Here is a 15,626-nt window from a genome sequence, read left to right as displayed (position 1 = left end):
CTGGTCGATCTTCCCAGAGCAGCTCCAAAGCTTCCAACGGGTTCTCCAACGAAGACCTGGAGACGCTGCAAACCAAGTACGCTGAAGTCCGCCAGGTGTACGAAAAGCATCGTGGGCCCAAGACCGCAGGTATGAGCATACTCGCTTTGAACCACTCCTGTATGCTATGATTGATTGAACTGCTCGATGATCATTGATCCTAGTCACGCCCCAAAAAAAGAGAATGACGACCTATGGTGAAGGTCGGGAGGGCCCACCCGTGAGCCTTGCCGAGTTCGTCGGGAATTCTTCGTCTCCAAGTGCCAAGCGAGAGGGAAAAAACAAGCACCGCCGCCCTTCGAAGCTACGCACTTTCTTCCGGGGCGGGGCGAAGGGTTCTCCTTTCGGTTCCCCTGTCAAGGCCGAGGCAGGCTCGTCGGACCCTCAAGCGAGTCCTACCCAGCTCATTCTCACCAGGAAAGATGGTCAGCAGAAGGTCAGACGGCGTCCCACCCAATGATGGAACTCGTAGGTTTCTCATGAATCGCAATGCGTTCGTCCCATCTCGAATGTACTCTCCCGCACTCCAGTGGGTATGCTCAGCATGTAACGAGTGAAATGCCTGCAGACCATGAACTGCGTCGCTGGAGTTTCATGTTAGCATTTTTTCGATCGACGTGTGCTTCGGCGATGCAATCCGCTTCGAAGCATCAGGGGTATTGAGACTCTGCCAAAGTCCTGTATGTTGCCGCGACATTAGTGGTTCTCGAGCGTCGTGAATGGTCAATACTGTATGACCGTAGGTGTCGATCAAAGTTCAGGCGCAGGTTTGATAGCAAGTTTGGCGTTTCGGATACGGGGACTCCTTGACCTGAGACTCGACGTTGCCCGCGTCGACCCCGGGAGCCGACGGGGGGCCGGGGCGGACGTCGTTTGCTAGGGAAGGATACGTCATATGTCAGCCGGGGAGGAGGTACAAGGGTAGACTTTTGGCCTCGTTTGCCGTGCTTATGACTTGGTATAACTCTGATCTTCTCATCTCTCACTATCACTACTTGTTCATTGGCGGCCTAGCTACCACCAAATCTATTCCTTAGCAATCCCCATTCGAATCGATCGCCATGGGTCTTCTTTCGGGGGCGACCGACGCTATCCGTCGACGAGGATCCGATGCCAGTCATACCAGCGGTCCACCTGGTAGTCCCGACCGAGGACAAGCTCCGGATGGTAAACCAGACGATGTCGAGATCTTGGACAAGGAAGAAGGGAGCGTCTTGTCGGCCATGATCAGTCAACGTGCGTAGCATAGACGCTTTTCGCTTAGACCGGGTGACCTTTCGCATATTACGCCGCTGAGCTGACCTCGCCTCCGCTTCTATCATGTTGTGACTTTGACCTTGATAGTGAGGATCGGGATGGACCTCTCAAAGATCACCTTTCCGACTTTCGTTCTCGAGCCTCGATCCATGCTGGAACGTATCACCGACTTTATGGCTCACCCAGAACTCATGTTCAAGTACGTACCATAACCCGTCGGACAATGGTCATCTCGAACAGGATCTTTCGCAATCATGCTGACTGATTTGCTTCTCCCGTTTCACCCGTCTTCGTGTATAGAGCTGGACAAATTCAGGATCCTAAACAGAGGCTGCTTCAAGTGACAGCATTGATCTTGGCCGGATGGCATATCAAGCCGAAAGGGTAAGCCGCACATCGCCGAAACTCGTACCATTCCTTACCGGCCGAACTGACATCCTGGCTTTCCGTATATCACTTGATCAGTGTCAAGAAACCGTAAGCTTCCCTCCTCCTGTCCTGACTCACGATTGAAATGCCTCGTGCTGAAAGAAGTCATCACTTGCGGTCTTATCAGGTACAACCCCGTCCTCGGCGAATTCTTCCGATGTACCTACACCTACGAAGACGGCTCGGAAGGGTTCTTTATCGCTGAACAGGTCTCTCATCATCCCGTAAGCGATCTCTCATCTATGATCTGGACATCAGAAAAAGCACGATAGCTGATAGGAAACGGAACGAAATTGGTTTTCTTTGGGTTCGATATAGCCTATTTCGGCGTTCTTCTATACTTCGCCGCAGAATGGGGTTGTTGTTACTGGAGAACTGAAACCCAAGGTCCGTTCAAGCTAAATTATGATGATACATTCTTCTCTTTAACTTACCCCCGACTCGCTCCTTGCTTGATAGTCTAAATTCTTGGGCAATTCAGTGGCGACGATCATGGAGGGTGAGAACCGGGTGAGGCTGTTGGACAGGCCAGAGGATGGCGAGTACACCTTGACGGTAAGTCATAAAGTTGAAATTCTCCCATGACTACACTAGCGTACTGAGATTTGACTCGAATCGACGTAGATGCCCAACATGTTCGCCCGAGGAATCCTGTTCGGCAAGATGATGCTCGAACTTGGAGACAGCACCGCTGTCACCTGTCCCGCCACCCATTACTCGTGTGATATCGAATGGAAGACCAAGGGCTGGATCTCTGGAGGATACAACGCTATCGCCGGGCACGTTCGAGGGCCGGAAGGTTCGGCTGGGGAAATTACGGGTCATTGGGATGGATTGATGGAGTTCAAGGATAAGGGTGGGAAGAAGCAGACGTTGTTCGACGCGACGAGGGCGCAGGTCCGGCCGAAGACCGTCTTGCCGGAGGATCAACAGGAGGCGAACGAGAGTCGACGGTGAGTCTCGAATGCTTTTCCAGGAACCGTCTGGTAAGAACGTTCGCTGATTGCCGGATATTCTCCTGTTGGTTGCTAGACAATGGGCAGACTTGACAGCTGCTATCAAGGCATCTGACATGGACGCTGCGACCGAGGCCAAGGCCAAAGTGGAAGACGGACAGCGAGAGATGGCTCGACGACGAGAATCCAGCGGACAAACGCACCAACAGCGATTCTTCCAGCCCGTCGGTGACAAGTGGATGCCCAAGCTGAACCTGGACCAGTAAGTCACGGAGCCTCATTAGAATTCTGGTAACGACATCCACTTACGTGTGATCTACAAAAAGATTGTCGAAAGACCCAGCAGAGTTGCTGCGAGCCGTCAAAGAGTTCATCTTTGCCGACAGCTCGACGGCGCAACAGCCTCCTTCTGCTACCAGCCGTCCAGCGCGATCCAACACTGGTGCTTCACAAGCATCAGGTCTGTCCGCCCAGAACCAACCGATCTCCCCCGTTGATAGCTCCAGGCATGCGACGACCGCTTCTATCGCAAGCCAAGATTCGTTTGCGTCCGCAACCTCTGACCTACGTGAGTCGAGGCCTATCTGCCTACGAATGTTGTATGTGTCAGCTGATGTAGACTATGCCACACTTGCAGCTATCCGAGAGACCGCTCCTGGACCACCCGCCGGCCCGCTCATGACACATCCTCCGACCCAGTACTGATTGACACGAACCACAACAATGCTAGTGCCCTGGATCCGTGTAATTAATGTTATGTATCGCCGATGCTGAGATTTTTACAGCTAGACATCGACTTGTGAATGTAGTGCGCACGAAGCCGCTTGATTAATGTTCGACGATATGCTCTCTGGTACAAAACCGAGTCAAACGAGTGTATGGCTGAAGAGGAATAGCCGCGTTATACATGTTCCGATTCTCAACGTCTCTTCTCTCTTGTCGTTCTGTTTCATCGCAGCTCTCGTAGATCGAGGGTAGATTTGGGTGGCGTGTTGGGCATTCCAAAACGAGACGGTCCGATCAAGCGATCGAGCGAAGACGCGGCAAAGTCAGAGTTGTAAGTCGTCTCAATGAATCCTGGACGATCAGGATCGATGTCGAAGACGGTCCGAGGCTTGGAATTGCTTTCTTTGAGCTGATCATGCAGGTCCTTGGCGAGGCGCTTGTAGTAGTCCCTTTCGCTCTCGACTTGCGTAAGCTGGAAGTTCGCCTAGATCATGTAGAAAGCGTCAGCGATATACTCGTAACGGTGGTCTAGGCAATACTCACCTCCCTGACGTCCAGCTGTAACCCGCGTTCTTTGAGACTGGCCGCCTGACTCTCGAATTGGCGAACTTGGTCCGATCCCGTCTCTTTTGCAGAATCGAGCGACTCTTGCAGCTTTTGCATGGTAACGCTCAGATTCTGCTCGAATTTCTTTCCATGGTCCTGGCGTTATCCGATACGTCAGCACTGATTTTCGGTGTACAGTATTTATCGCGACTCACGAGAGTCTGTCGCTGCTGTTCGAGGATCCGATCGAGATTACCGCGAATGCGAGACTCTTCTGATGTCTTGTCGCCCTTCTTTGGCTGAGACATCTCTGCTACCTGTTTTGGCTTTTCAGTACCGGATCGGTTTCAACATATTCACGTGCAGTATTCACCTTGGTTTGTAAATCGGCGATAAACTTTTGATTTGCCAGCAAGATGCTCTCCAAATGCTCGATTCTACCACGACAGTAGGCCAGATCCGCATTTCTTGCTGCCAGCGATCCTTCGTACATCTGCGCCGTTCTGGCGTTCTCCCCGATTCTCGTGCTCAACTGCTCGACGTGCGACTGCTTTTCTGCTACCGCGCTTTGTGCGGCGTAGACACGGTGTCGTGCCTCCTGCAAGTGTTGTTGCAAGGCGGTGACTTCTTGACGAAGTGATCGAATTTCCTGGTTCGTATGATCGTTCTGATTTTGCCTGGCCGATACGCTGTGCAACATGCTCTCGATCTTGAGCTCCCACTTGGTTGGTGCAGGGTGAGCGCGGCTGTGATAGCGGGATGTTCCGTTCGGTTGCTGCAGCGACATCTCGTTCGGATATGTGAGAGGTGAGCGGCGAGACACCTCTGGAGACATTTCAGGTAGACGTCTTTCGGGTATAACTGCCGACCGGATACCAGGTTGTCTCGTGAAATAGGGAATTGGAGGAGAGACGTGCGAATAGTTGTAAGGAGGTACTGGCGAGACCACTGGCAATGGAACTGTCTCCTTTCTGACAGAGGCATCGACTGTCTCCTGCGACTCGCTCTCCACGTCGCTGAGATCGTCTAACGGGATGATAACTTTTTCCAGCGGTAGAGATCCCAGACTTGATCTGGACCGGTGGACCGGGTTGGCCGTTGTACCGGCGACTTGATGGACTTCGGAAGATGGATAGGTACTGGGTCTTCCCGAATAGATCGTTTGACTTTCTCCTGATCTAACTCTAGCATGTACACCTAGAGGGGCGTCGAAGCTCTATCATAGCAGACTAAGGTCAATACATATAGCCCCTCATAAGCGGGAAATGGACTGTACCTCGAGCACATCTGCCGGAATCTTCACCGTATCGCTTGGCTTCAAGTCCTCCGGTGGGGTCACGGCAGCAGTTGCAAGAGAATGCAATCCAAGTATACTGTCTTCCAAATTCTGGGTGTTATTACCCTCCTGGATCTGCAGATTACCAGGATCGGATGACGCGTCCTCGACCTGTTGCTGCTGCTGCTGCTGCTGCCGTTGCACAAAATCAGCCTTCTACCTACGTCACCGTGGGCACTTGACGGTACCTACTTGACTCTCCGCCAATACGGCCATCTTGATCAAAGGAGATGGCACATGATCGCTGCCCGCCAGACTAGGCAATGGCGAACTCTTTGGTGTGGGCAAGCGCACGACGATCTTCTTTTCGCTGCGTGCCGAGCGCGTCGATCCCGTCTCATTCGCATCCATGTTCTTCGCGCTCGAAGCATCTTCCTCATCAATCGGGACCGTATCCCAGATCCCATCGAAGCTAGTCCCTCTGATGATCGTCGCCGAGTCCTCATCTGGCTGCGCTTCGTACCCAGACATGCCGCTCGCGACGGATCCTTCCGCTTGCTGTTTCGTGACTTTCGTTTCGTCATCTCGCGCGAGTTTCCTCCCGCTTTCAACGAGCCTCCTCTGACCGGGTCGCGGCAAAGCGACGACGACTGGGATACCGTTCTGATCAGATACAGGGGGAGCCTTGGTCGCTCCTCTTCCTTTTCTCGAAGGAGCCCGGCTAGGAGCCTCGCTCGCGATGCTCTTCTCTTCCCAATCCTTAGAGTCCGCCGTCGGCTCGTTCGCTTGAGATCGTTTCCAATCAGCAACATAATCCGCCCGATCTTGCTTATGCCCGACTCGTTTCAACTGTTGTGCGCTTACTTCCTGGACAGCAGGTCGAAGTTCGTTGACAGCCATGGTCAACAGTCGAGTATGAGCGGAGAACCCTGGTCCAGGTGCTTGCTGTGACTGATTCAACTCGGCAGGGCTGGAGGACGGTGGAGTGTCGTCGATCCTCTCGGTCGGCTCGACGGCGATTGACGCGTTGGCGTCCTCCCCGTCTAGCAATGTATCGGTCTGTCGAGGTGTATCCTCCTCTGGCTGAACAGACTGTCCGATATTTTCTTTTTGTTGAGCTGGAGAAGCTTGCGGTCCTTCCCCCAACCCACTTTCCCGGACTTCGCCCTTACTTCCCCTTCTCCCGCCTCTGCCCGATCCAACTCTTTTCGGACCTCTCGCCCTGCTTCCCCATCCAGAATCCGATATCCTCCTCGCGACGTCGCCTTGTAACCTATGCTGCGAAGGTGGAACCCCGTGTCCCAGCTGCAAATGCCCAGGGTGTTCCGTCTCGAGGCTCTGCGCGGCGAGGCTAGCCGGTCCGAATAGCTTGGAATTGGATTCCATCGGACCTCTCCCGGACTGTTCGTCAGCCGGTCCTAGGACACCCCATATTCCGGCTGATTCCTCGATCTTCTTCTCTTCTCCTGCAGCGACCTCACCATCTTCATCGCGTTTCTTCGTTTCCGCCTTGGCCTCTCTTGCCGCTGCAGGTCCAGCTCCAGCTCCAGCTCCTAACCCAGCGTCCCCCTGCACCTTCTCTTTCGCCTTGACGAAAGCGGGTTTCTCTTCATCCTCCAAATTCTCTATCTTGCTCCTGATAACCGCCTTGTATTCTTCTCCCCTCCTGTGCGCTCCGTTCCCGTGGTAAGGCTGACGAGATCGGGAGTTGTAAGGGTTGCGAGCGAGAGGAGAAGCGTTCGACCAGGATTGTGGTGGTTGTGAGATGGATGAAGGGGGTTGTGGGGATTCTGACGCGTTCCCGATCAGAGTATCGGTTCGCCAAAGGTCGTCTGGGTTCTCCGTTTTAGTAGGTAGGTTGATGTGTCCATTTCGAGGTGTCCTTCCGTCTTCTTGTTCCTGGTCGGACCTCTCCGAACCCTGGGAGTCCTCGGATTGGTTTTGCAAAGAAGTGATAGGCTTTTCCAGCGCGGTCGACATGGTCGGTTCGACGTACTCCTCTCCTTTCCCCCTGTCACCTGTAGATCCTCTGGCAGATCCAGAGGTAGAGACAGCTTCGTCCACAATCTCGCCCTCTCCCCAACCTCCCCCACCGCCGCGCTGACTGCCTTGCCTTCCGAGCTCGACAGCGTGTAACACCCCCGCCATCTCGCTCCTCGGCCTCCCTTCTCCCGCATAACCTTTCCTGGAATCGCTGAACTGTCTCCCTCCCCCTCTTCCTCCAGCCCGACCATGCCCTCGACCCGGTTGAGAGCCGTAGAAGGAACCCCGTCCTCCGCTTCCCCATCCACCCGATTGTCGGTCTCCACTTCCACGCATATCGCTACCACCGCCAACTCCTTGATAGCCTGACATTCCCGGTGCAGATCCTAGCCCTGGACCTGGTCCTCCCGAGAATCCAGAGGAAGAAGATCCAGAGACGTGTCTTTGGAATCCCTCTCGTTTCAAGTCCGAGTTGGAATCTGGATTCAGCGGCAACGAATGACGAGTTGGATGGTCAAAGGGCTGCGGATTGTGAGGTGCATGAGGGTACTGGTTCTGATTCTGATACTGGTGCTGGTGTGGCTGGGAGACGCGACGTTGGTGAGGATCGAATTCCGACCTGTCGACCGTGTTGGCCTCGGCTCCCCAGCCTCTCATTGTCACCAGGTCTCCGATTGCTAAAGCGTGAGCTGGCCGAGGTTGGCTAGAGTTGCCTGGCGAGTGGGTTCGCGAGATGGCGTATCTTGAACGGAGTCTTGAGAAATGTTGAGAGAATGAAAGGGATGGGAGACGAGAGTGTCTTTTTCAAGGGGGACGAGAGATCCGAAGAGGGGAATGTTTGAAGAAGTATAAGAGGAATTCCGAGAGGCGCGGCGAGGTGACGAGTTGTCTTTTACGTGGATCAGGAGACTCGCAACGTGTTTTGATGAATCCGATGACTCGAGATTGATCAGAATGATGGATCACGATCGAGCAACGACAAGGATTGATGGCATCAATCAGTCGACGGCATGATAGGCGCATGAGGGGAACAAAAGAGAAGACGCGCGCGTTTCATCAGCGATCAACGGTACGCGACGCAGCGACTCGTTCATGGCCACGGAACCAGGATCCGCTCTTCCAAAGTTTCACAACGGACTCGAACAGCCTGAACTACCTCATTCCCCATGTCGTCCTTCGTATCATCCCTCCTGCCACTTGCCGTTCCACGATTGCGCTTCTGTCTCCATCCAGCTGAACCGCAATGGAGATCCGTCATAACCTCGTCTAGTTCCAAAGATCTTCCCATTTCCGCCAATAGAGCAGCAATTCGCGCTGGGAAATTTGAGCTTGTAGTAGAGAGACTTCGACCGTCATCAGTTCAGCACGTACATATAGCTTCTGCATTAAACTCCACCAAGATTTACCAGCGAGTCCTTCGATCAACAGGATACGCGAAACCGCGAGTGACTATGTGCTTGCTCTCGAAGCTATCCAAATAGGCGCACAGGTTTCCATGATACGAACCGCTGAATTCATTGTTGATCAGAATACTACACACGGATTCTCTTAACCGGGGTAGCCATTCCAGGCTGCCGTTTCCTTACTGTGATACGAGGGCCTGAGGTGATCATATCTCTGTACAGACATCTAGATCCGGTCAATATCGTTCCTGAAAGCTGCCGACGGCTGACTCACTCGCAAGCATTGCAGTGATTCCACACACTCCATATCAGTCGCAGGTGCTTTAGTCGCTCTCAATTAGGACCTCGATATCAGGTCATACATGGAACACGTCTCGACGAAACTTGTGCCATCTATGCGGTCTCACCGGAATGCGATACAAGCAATACTACAACACCTACACCGATACTTCCGATCCCCCTACTCGGGGAACGCCCTGATCTCCTCCAACGTAAACCCGGCCTCCCTCATCCGTTTCCACCCGAGATCCTCGACCTCTTCGTCCAGATGTCTGAACAAGACCTCTCGCCACGAATCCATATTCCCCCGGAGTTCTTCGGGAGAATAGGTCGATGGGTCCGAGGCGTATTTGAGCAGCAGGGAGGCGTACGTCTCGATACCTATTTCATCCGAAACGCGTGGACAGATATCAGCTCGGGATTCCCGAATCAATTCGCGGGCTGGAGGATAAACGGGAGCGAGACAAGTACTGACCATCGTGGATAGCTTTGTGGCTCTTCAAATGCTCCCCACTCTCCCTTGCACCCGCTTTGAACTGGGGCATCCGTTTAGCCAGTAATGGGAAAAAGTAGGCTTCTTCCTATCGAATTCGAATTTTAATCAAGTAGCAGCGCGTCAGCTCGGCCGTGAAAGCGCCAGGATGTTCGGAAATGAGGACGATGAACTTACTATTCGGTGATGCATGTCGAGGCTCCTGTATAGTCCCTGAGATTCTTGCAAGAACCGTCTTAGGGAAGGCCCGCCTTTAGGGTACTTGTCGGCGTTCTATAGATCAACCGAGTCATATACAACAATGTCAGATCACGTAAGTTGATGTAGACCAGCAAAATTCAAGAGGATGTGAGGAGAAACGATAACTCACCTGATAAATGGCATGGAAGTTGTGCTTGAAGTGATTATGATACCTCTCCATCATATCCGCCAGGTGATTCCATTCCTTCTTCTCCCGGTCCGTCAATTCGGCATCGGTCTTTGCACTACTCGCAACGACTGGTTCTCGAGTCCGGCCCATGTTGGCAAGTGCGTGTGAGCTCGTAGAAAAGGAGGAAGCGGCGTTGAAGTTGAAAAAAGCTCTGGTCGTGTTGTTATTGAAGTAGCTAGGTCGGACTAGAGCAGGTAGGAAGGCCAAGGGTCGCATAAAACGATCCACCGATAAGACCGAGCTAACGATGAGCGCCAAAATGAAAGAGATCGATCTTATGTTGAAGAGCGAGCGCATACGATAACGAGAAAATGCATTTGAGCGTCCGAGGGAATGTTACGATCGAGGTGATTGAATGGGGTGTCGACATTCGCGAGGTCGATGATTGGGGAGGCAAAACGGAATTGACCGAGCTCGGTCTTCATGGTTCCAAAGTGTGTGGGAGCGATCAGTCAGCCATGTCACGTGATGTGCTGACGTGAGGATTGATGACGAGAAGCAAAGTTATCATCCGTTCGAAGCAACAGGAAGCGCGTTTGCGCTTGTCACGTTGATCTCGGGAAGTTCGGACCGGAGCGGTTAACCACGGAACCTCTAGAGCAGAGCAGCACTTGCTATTTAGCAATAGCAGACGACGGTTGATGATATATAATAAAAGAGAACTCTGATCTCTCAGCGTAATCTTTGCGTTTCCATCGTCCTGCACGAGCCAGAAATCAGTCACATAGTCTTTGATCGGCAGAAGTAACACCGCACAAATGTCTTCTGGAAACGATTATATATCCTCGCTCTTTGGCCTGCAAAGCAAGATGGCCCTGGTTACCGGGGGTGAGTTGCGGGCTTCATCTCCTGATCATATCACGCTGCGAGTAAAGCCTGATCTGTCATGTCTGCTATCTCTAGGCACCCGAGGAATCGGTCAGACTATGGTCCTGGCCCTGGCTCAGGCCGGAGCCGACATCATCCTCGTCCAGCGAGCCACTTCCACTCCCAACTACGAGACCCGCGATAAAGTCACCGCGCTCGGTCGTAAAGTCCACATCGTCGAGTGCGACCTCGCCGACAAGGCGCAGGTCAAAGGACTGTGCAAGAAGGTCACCGGAAGCGAGGGAGAGGGCGGGATGGGCTTGGTCGTAGACATCGTCGTCAACTGTGGTGGTATTCAGCGACGGACGCCGGCGGAGAACTTCCCGGACGAGGATTGGGAAGAGGTGAGAGATCCCGCTCTTTACACCCTCTTATTTCCGCAATATTGATTGATCTCCATTTTGGCCCTACATAGGTCCTTCAAGTCAACCTCTCGACGGTTTTCACGATCTCTCGAGACTTTGGCAAACACATGCTCACCACCCGAGGCGGTGTCTCGGGTGAGGAAGTACCTTCCCAAGCCAGTTCGGCGGATTACGGTGGACGAGGCAGGGGGAAGATCATCAACGTCGCCAGTCTGGTTAGCTACCAGGGTCAGTGAAGAGGAAGATAGGTTTAGGCTGGAGCTGCAGGGCTGACAGTCAATGATGCATGATGGCAGGTGGTTTGACGGTACCTGCATACGCTGCTGCCAAACACGGTGTTTGCGGAATCGTAAGTCCATCTCTCGAGACCAAGTTTCGACCGTCAATTCGCTAACCATTTTTTTTCTGATATCATGGTAGATCAAGGCCTTGTCCAACGAGTGGGCGTCCAAGGGGATCAACGTCACCGGCATCGCTCCCGGTTACATCGCTACCGATATGAACGAGGCTCTGATCGCGAACCCTACCCGATCAAGACAGATCATGGAGCGCATCCCGGCTCAACGATGGGGTGCGCCCAGCGACTTTGAGGGAGCCGTGGTCTTCCTTGCTAGTCGGGCGAGCGACTATGTTAGCGGGGAGACGCTTGTCGTTGACGGTGGCTGGATGGGACGATGAGGGAGAGGCTTGGACAGTAAGGGCTCCATGCCATCTGGTTGTACATTTAGGGATGACTACTGCGAATACATATACATCAACATCAATCCGAGTCCTGCGTGGTCGACAAACACTCGGTAGAGGCCTCCCGCTGCCTGTCTTTTTCGAAATTAACAGCCTCAGCCAAATCATCGGCGTTCAACCAGTCACCCCCGATCTCCTTCTGATAGTGGAGTGCGGCATCGAACAACTGGGCCGTTCCGATACCCCACCATCTGGTCTGGATACCCATGTCGTGGGCGAGCCTCGCTGCGGTCCTGTAACCTGTCTTCAAGCTTTCCGTCAGCCCGAGCGTCAAGACCTTGTCAATCGAATCCGATGCGGTCGGCGAGATAGAGTTGTGCCAATAGATCGGGGTCGTATCGTCCGAGTTCCCATTCCAAACAGAATTGGTTATGTTCGGGATTGGCTCGTCGATGCTCATCAGGGGTCCATCCTTGAAGATGAAACGCGGATTCATGGGGATGACTTTGCCGTAAGGCGTATTGCCAGTCCCGATGACCGTCAAGGGTTTGATATCGACGTATCCGTCGGTCAGGTCGGTGGCGCCTTCTTTCCGTCTGAACGAAGTCAACAAACCGGCATCAAATAGCGGTTGGAATTCTTTAACGAGCGCCTCCCATATCTTGTCGGTATTCTCTTTCTGCGATATAAAAGGTGGCGTGTTAGCGGACTGCGTGATAGATTAGCTGGATAAAGAGAAGAAGCGCTGCTTACCAGGTCGATGGTCAACAACAAAGTCTCCCCTGGTGCTCCCTTGTCAGTGAATATACCGTTCCACCCATGTTGTCCTTGCGGCTTCGGTCGGCTAGTAGTCTCGTTGAGTATCGACATGATCGGATCCAGGTAGACTTTCTTGAACGTCCGTCGGGGATCAAGATCGTTGAGATCGTGTCCGATCAACAAGGTTTGATCTGCGGGTATCTCTTCCGGCGCACAGCTAGAAGTATTGATACCTTTGCCGTCCTCGTACAGCCAGAGATCGATCTCTATCGATGCGACGGTGTTGTTATAAGCCGTCCACTGCGAGTAGCAACAGCTGTGTCAGTTTGTACTCCGCATGTTTCCATTAGTGACCGAGCATGATGCTCACGAAGGGGCTGTCCTGGTCTTCGTCGTTATGACTATTGATATAGTTAACCCTTTGATCTCGAGGCTGTCCCCAGAGTCCTCCCTTGGCAAGCTCTTGCGTTAACTGAGATTGTCCAGTACAGTTCTGCTTCTCATCGTCCCCGAAAAGCCCTCGCTCCTGGACGCCGTCTTTTACGCCATCGTGGTCGCGGGTGTTAACCGAGCCTCCTCCGTGGGGAAGTGCACAGGTAGAAGACATAAGAACAGAAAGTAGGAGGATATGAAGCATGATGTGTTGGGCGAGTAGTTGGTGAAAGGATTGGGATGATCTCACGATTGGAGATGAAGGAGAAGTCGGAGCGGGATGGTGATTTATCGTGTAAGCCGCAGGATAGATACTATGTTGGAGATTAATCTCTCAGCTAGACCCCTCTTGTATTCTTCCGATTCAATGGCATCCTAGATGAAACCGGATTTTGGTCCTGGGGTGAGGATTGAAAGGACGTGTCGTTGGGCTCAAACATCTCGCGCGTCTGAAACGCGGTTTATATTACATACGCAGCACAGTCACTCGGCATTGGAGATCCAATCCTGCTCCCACTCCGACTCCAACATCCAGTCAAACTCAAGCTCCCTGAGCTCGCTAGCCGACAGGACTCGCCTGGCTGGCCCGGGAATGCCGTAATTGTTGCTGTTGCTGTAGCAATGAGCTTCGTGATCAGACATTGCGATGAGTATCAATATCTAACGGCGCGACTCACCCCTCGGTCGGCCCGGCTTGAGCAGCAACGTCTTGACTACTGCTGCTGCTGTTGTTCTCGTCGATGCTGTTGTGCTGCCGAATGCCAGCTGCCGGAGTAGTAGAGATGGACTGGCCTCTACTACTCTGGCGCACTGGGTACCCAAATTATTCGTATTGACACCGCGAATTCGCAAATAAACCACCTCTTTTCTCGAGTTTGACAAGAGTTGGACAACGAGCTGAAATGTGCTCCTCGCTTACCAGAAAAATCGCCATTGGGTGTCTACAGGTATCGACCTAAGCACTTTTCCTTTCACAACCCAGGGTGCGCCGGAAGCGCTCGTCTGGCAGCAGCACCTTCTTCTAGGCCGATTCAAGCTTCAAGGCCTGCAGCATATTATGCCCGCGACACCGACAGAGAAGCCTATTGTCGGCGAGAGGTCATGATACGGTCTTACGGACGTTTTTAGCGAAGCAGATGCAGACAGACGATCGTGATCGAGATTCTGGGAAAAGCTCGACTTTTTCGAGTAGCTTTCACGCTCATCCGGGGTTCCACGGACTTTATTGAACCGACTGGAATTCCATCATGCTCGATGGCTCTCGTTCTCAGCTATCCTCCAAAGGACAAGGTTCAGGGTACTACTTCACCTCGACCAGATACGACTTGTCATCCCTCCATCCTTGATTCCGACGCCTGGACGGCTCATTTGCTAAGAGCGCAAGATTGGGATATTCACACCACATGGACCTTCGATCATTGCAGCATATGGCTTGGCCGCCTGTTCCATGCTGTGTATCCTCGTCGGTAAAGCGATGCGCATACATACATGTCACTCTGCATTGCTACACCTCTCCCATTCACGCATTGATATGCACGAACGGTCTAGCTCGTCGTTGCTGCTGACGTCGGTGCCTCCTGCGGTACGAGCTCCACCTCCCTCTCCACCCTCATCGACCCATTCCGATCCCCCTTGACACCGACCGTATAAGTATACCTGCCCAACTTTCTCACCCTCTCCCCGGCTTCTACCCTGCCTTTTTCTTTCTCCTTATCCGTCCAAGCAAAGTCTAGTGACTCTACGGGGATCTCGTTTTCCGCTTGCAGCTCGAACTGGAAATACCGAGCGAGGTCCGACGGATGGATAGAACCAAAGAGTGTCTCGGTGGAGGAAGAAGCGGGGACGGGGAGGGTAAAGCTGAGAGGGATGAGGGAGGAGGTAGTCGTCCATTCGGATTTGGAGAGGAGAGGGGCCGAGGGCGTCTGGGTGGTTTGAGGATTGGGAGCGGTGGGAAGCGATGATGAGGCGTTCTTGTCCTGGTAGGCCCGAAAGAGCGACAAGAATAAGAGATCACGCAGATCAATGCGTGCGATCAGCCGGGACGTCTTGAAGGTACAGAATGCGAAGGTTTTCGAGCTTACGGCGATCATGGCCTTCAATACGCTTTTCCGCTTCCAGGGTACGTAGACGGCCTTGCCTATAGACACGATCAACGTTTGCTAATCAGCACACATGAACGTCTTTCGACTCTTGAGCAATATCCGGGCGATAATGACCTTCCGGGAACAAACTGTGCCTCATCCTACCGGGGTTGACCTGGACGAGCTCGTCTGCCGCACATCCAACCAGCTCCAAATCAGCCCACCTTCTTCAGCCCAATTCCGCGTCTCTCCCGACTCACTGCCTTTACCCAGTCCATCAATCGTTCGTACCAGTCGTACGGTTATACTCCGGGAAGAAGCATGTCGCTGTGCTTGTCCTCGTGTTAGCTTGCACAAGGCGTTTGGCGAGTTGCAGGCAGGTCAGACTCACGCATTGGCACGAGGCGTTTTGTAGGGGTGCAAGTGCCGCTCTGGGCCGCAATGAACCGATGGCGAACGACATGATTGTTTGACGGGTGACAGCTATCGGTAATATATTCCTTGCCTTTATACCTGGTGCACCTGTTTTGGACTGTGAGGTCGATGTAAGATCAAGAAGTTGTCGCAAGCTTCGAAGGGTGCTTCTTGATATCTCGATGGATGGATTGTCGTGATGAGCTGATC

At 53.0% G+C, this 15,626-nt stretch overlaps 6 protein-coding genes across 6 annotated transcripts; 2 read left to right on the top strand and 4 right to left on the bottom strand.

Moving 5' to 3' along the window:
• The first annotated feature begins 993 nt into the window (after positions 1-993).
• HD553DRAFT_289123 (uncharacterized protein) lies at positions 994-3,806 on the top strand. The gene is made up of 11 exons (XM_046178315.1): positions 994-1,275; positions 1,384-1,495; positions 1,597-1,680; positions 1,762-1,773; positions 1,853-1,949; positions 2,044-2,112; positions 2,185-2,280; positions 2,350-2,678; positions 2,758-2,943; positions 3,008-3,249; positions 3,319-3,806. The coding sequence occupies exons 1-11, from the start codon at positions 1,101-1,103 to the stop codon at positions 3,384-3,386; spliced, it is 1,470 nt and encodes a 489-aa protein (XP_046033317.1). The 5' UTR covers positions 994-1,100; the 3' UTR covers positions 3,387-3,806.
• Positions 3,344-7,869, bottom strand: HD553DRAFT_363181 (uncharacterized protein; the record flags this gene model as incomplete). The annotated part of the gene is made up of 6 exons (XM_046184023.1): positions 3,344-3,891; positions 3,951-4,109; positions 4,169-4,270; positions 4,327-5,169; positions 5,230-5,421; positions 5,482-7,869. The coding sequence occupies 6 exons, from the start codon at positions 7,867-7,869 to the stop codon at positions 3,631-3,633; spliced, it is 3,945 nt and encodes a 1,314-aa protein (XP_046033316.1). The 3' UTR covers positions 3,344-3,630.
• Positions 7,870-8,830: 961 nt separating this feature from the next.
• HD553DRAFT_318642 (hemerythrin HHE cation binding domain-containing protein) lies at positions 8,831-10,180 on the bottom strand. The gene is made up of 5 exons (XM_046180906.1): positions 10,117-10,180; positions 9,758-10,002; positions 9,565-9,660; positions 9,370-9,475; positions 8,831-9,275 (listed from the first exon to the last, which is right to left on the bottom strand). The coding sequence occupies exons 2-5, from the start codon at positions 9,905-9,907 to the stop codon at positions 9,076-9,078; spliced, it is 552 nt and encodes a 183-aa protein (XP_046033315.1). The 5' UTR covers positions 9,908-10,002; positions 10,117-10,180; the 3' UTR covers positions 8,831-9,075.
• A 263-nt stretch (positions 10,181-10,443) lies between these two features.
• Positions 10,444-11,817, top strand: HD553DRAFT_337298 (uncharacterized protein). The gene is made up of 5 exons (XM_046182275.1): positions 10,444-10,645; positions 10,721-11,028; positions 11,100-11,277; positions 11,346-11,398; positions 11,470-11,817. The coding sequence occupies exons 1-5, from the start codon at positions 10,576-10,578 to the stop codon at positions 11,725-11,727; spliced, it is 867 nt and encodes a 288-aa protein (XP_046033314.1). The 5' UTR covers positions 10,444-10,575; the 3' UTR covers positions 11,728-11,817.
• A 55-nt stretch (positions 11,818-11,872) lies between these two features.
• HD553DRAFT_363176 (uncharacterized protein) lies at positions 11,873-12,973 on the bottom strand (the record flags this gene model as incomplete). Its single annotated transcript, XM_046184022.1, has 3 exons — positions 11,873-12,409; positions 12,484-12,789; positions 12,860-12,973. Coding segments are annotated over 3 exons (957 nt in total), but the record flags the coding sequence as incomplete, so codon positions are not given.
• A 1,492-nt stretch (positions 12,974-14,465) lies between these two features.
• HD553DRAFT_345603 (uncharacterized protein) lies at positions 14,466-15,465 on the bottom strand (the record flags this gene model as incomplete). The annotated part of the gene is made up of 5 exons (XM_046183105.1): positions 14,466-14,897; positions 15,003-15,058; positions 15,138-15,191; positions 15,263-15,329; positions 15,394-15,465. The coding sequence occupies 5 exons, from the start codon at positions 15,463-15,465 to the stop codon at positions 14,466-14,468; spliced, it is 681 nt and encodes a 226-aa protein (XP_046033312.1).
• Between the last annotated feature and the right edge of the window lie 161 nt (positions 15,466-15,626).

The sequence above is a fragment of the Filobasidium floriforme genome, assembly GCF_021052385.1.
Source record: "Filobasidium floriforme strain CBS 6241 chromosome Unknown HD553scaffold_25, whole genome shotgun sequence".
NCBI classification, from domain to species: Eukaryota; Fungi; Basidiomycota; class Tremellomycetes; order Filobasidiales; family Filobasidiaceae; genus Filobasidium; species Filobasidium floriforme.
The sequence above is the reverse complement of the archived record's forward strand: the minus strand, read 5'-3'. Positions and strand labels throughout refer to the sequence as shown.

What these genes read in the sequence shown, in the direction of transcription:
- HD553DRAFT_289123 (XM_046178315.1), top strand. Translation starts at nt 1,101, where the DNA reads ATGGGTCTTCTTTCGGGGGCGACCGACGCTATCCGTCGACGAGGATCC. An exon ending in AACAGGTCTCTCATCATCCC is followed by an intron (nt 1,950 to 2,043) that starts GTAAGCGATCTC and finishes GGTTCGATATAG; the next exon opens with CCTATTTCGGCGTTCTTCTA. An exon ending in GTCCGCAACCTCTGACCTAC is followed by an intron (nt 3,250 to 3,318) that starts GTGAGTCGAGGC and finishes CCACACTTGCAG; the next exon opens with CTATCCGAGAGACCGCTCCT.
- HD553DRAFT_318642 (XM_046180906.1), bottom strand. Translation starts at nt 9,907, where the DNA reads ATGGGCCGGACTCGAGAACCAGTCGTTGCGAGTAGTGCAAAGACCGAT. An exon ending in ACTTCCATGCCATTTATCAG is followed by an intron (nt 9,661 to 9,757) that starts GTGAGTTATCGT and finishes GTTGATCTATAG; the next exon opens with AACGCCGACAAGTACCCTAA. An exon ending in CCACAAAGCTATCCACGATG is followed by an intron (nt 9,276 to 9,369) that starts GTCAGTACTTGT and finishes CGGATGAAATAG; the next exon opens with GTATCGAGACGTACGCCTCC.
- HD553DRAFT_337298 (XM_046182275.1), top strand. Translation starts at nt 10,576, where the DNA reads ATGTCTTCTGGAAACGATTATATATCCTCGCTCTTTGGCCTGCAAAGC. An exon ending in CAGTCTGGTTAGCTACCAGG is followed by an intron (nt 11,278 to 11,345) that starts GTCAGTGAAGAG and finishes GCATGATGGCAG; the next exon opens with GTGGTTTGACGGTACCTGCA. An exon ending in AACACGGTGTTTGCGGAATC is followed by an intron (nt 11,399 to 11,469) that starts GTAAGTCCATCT and finishes ATATCATGGTAG; the next exon opens with ATCAAGGCCTTGTCCAACGA.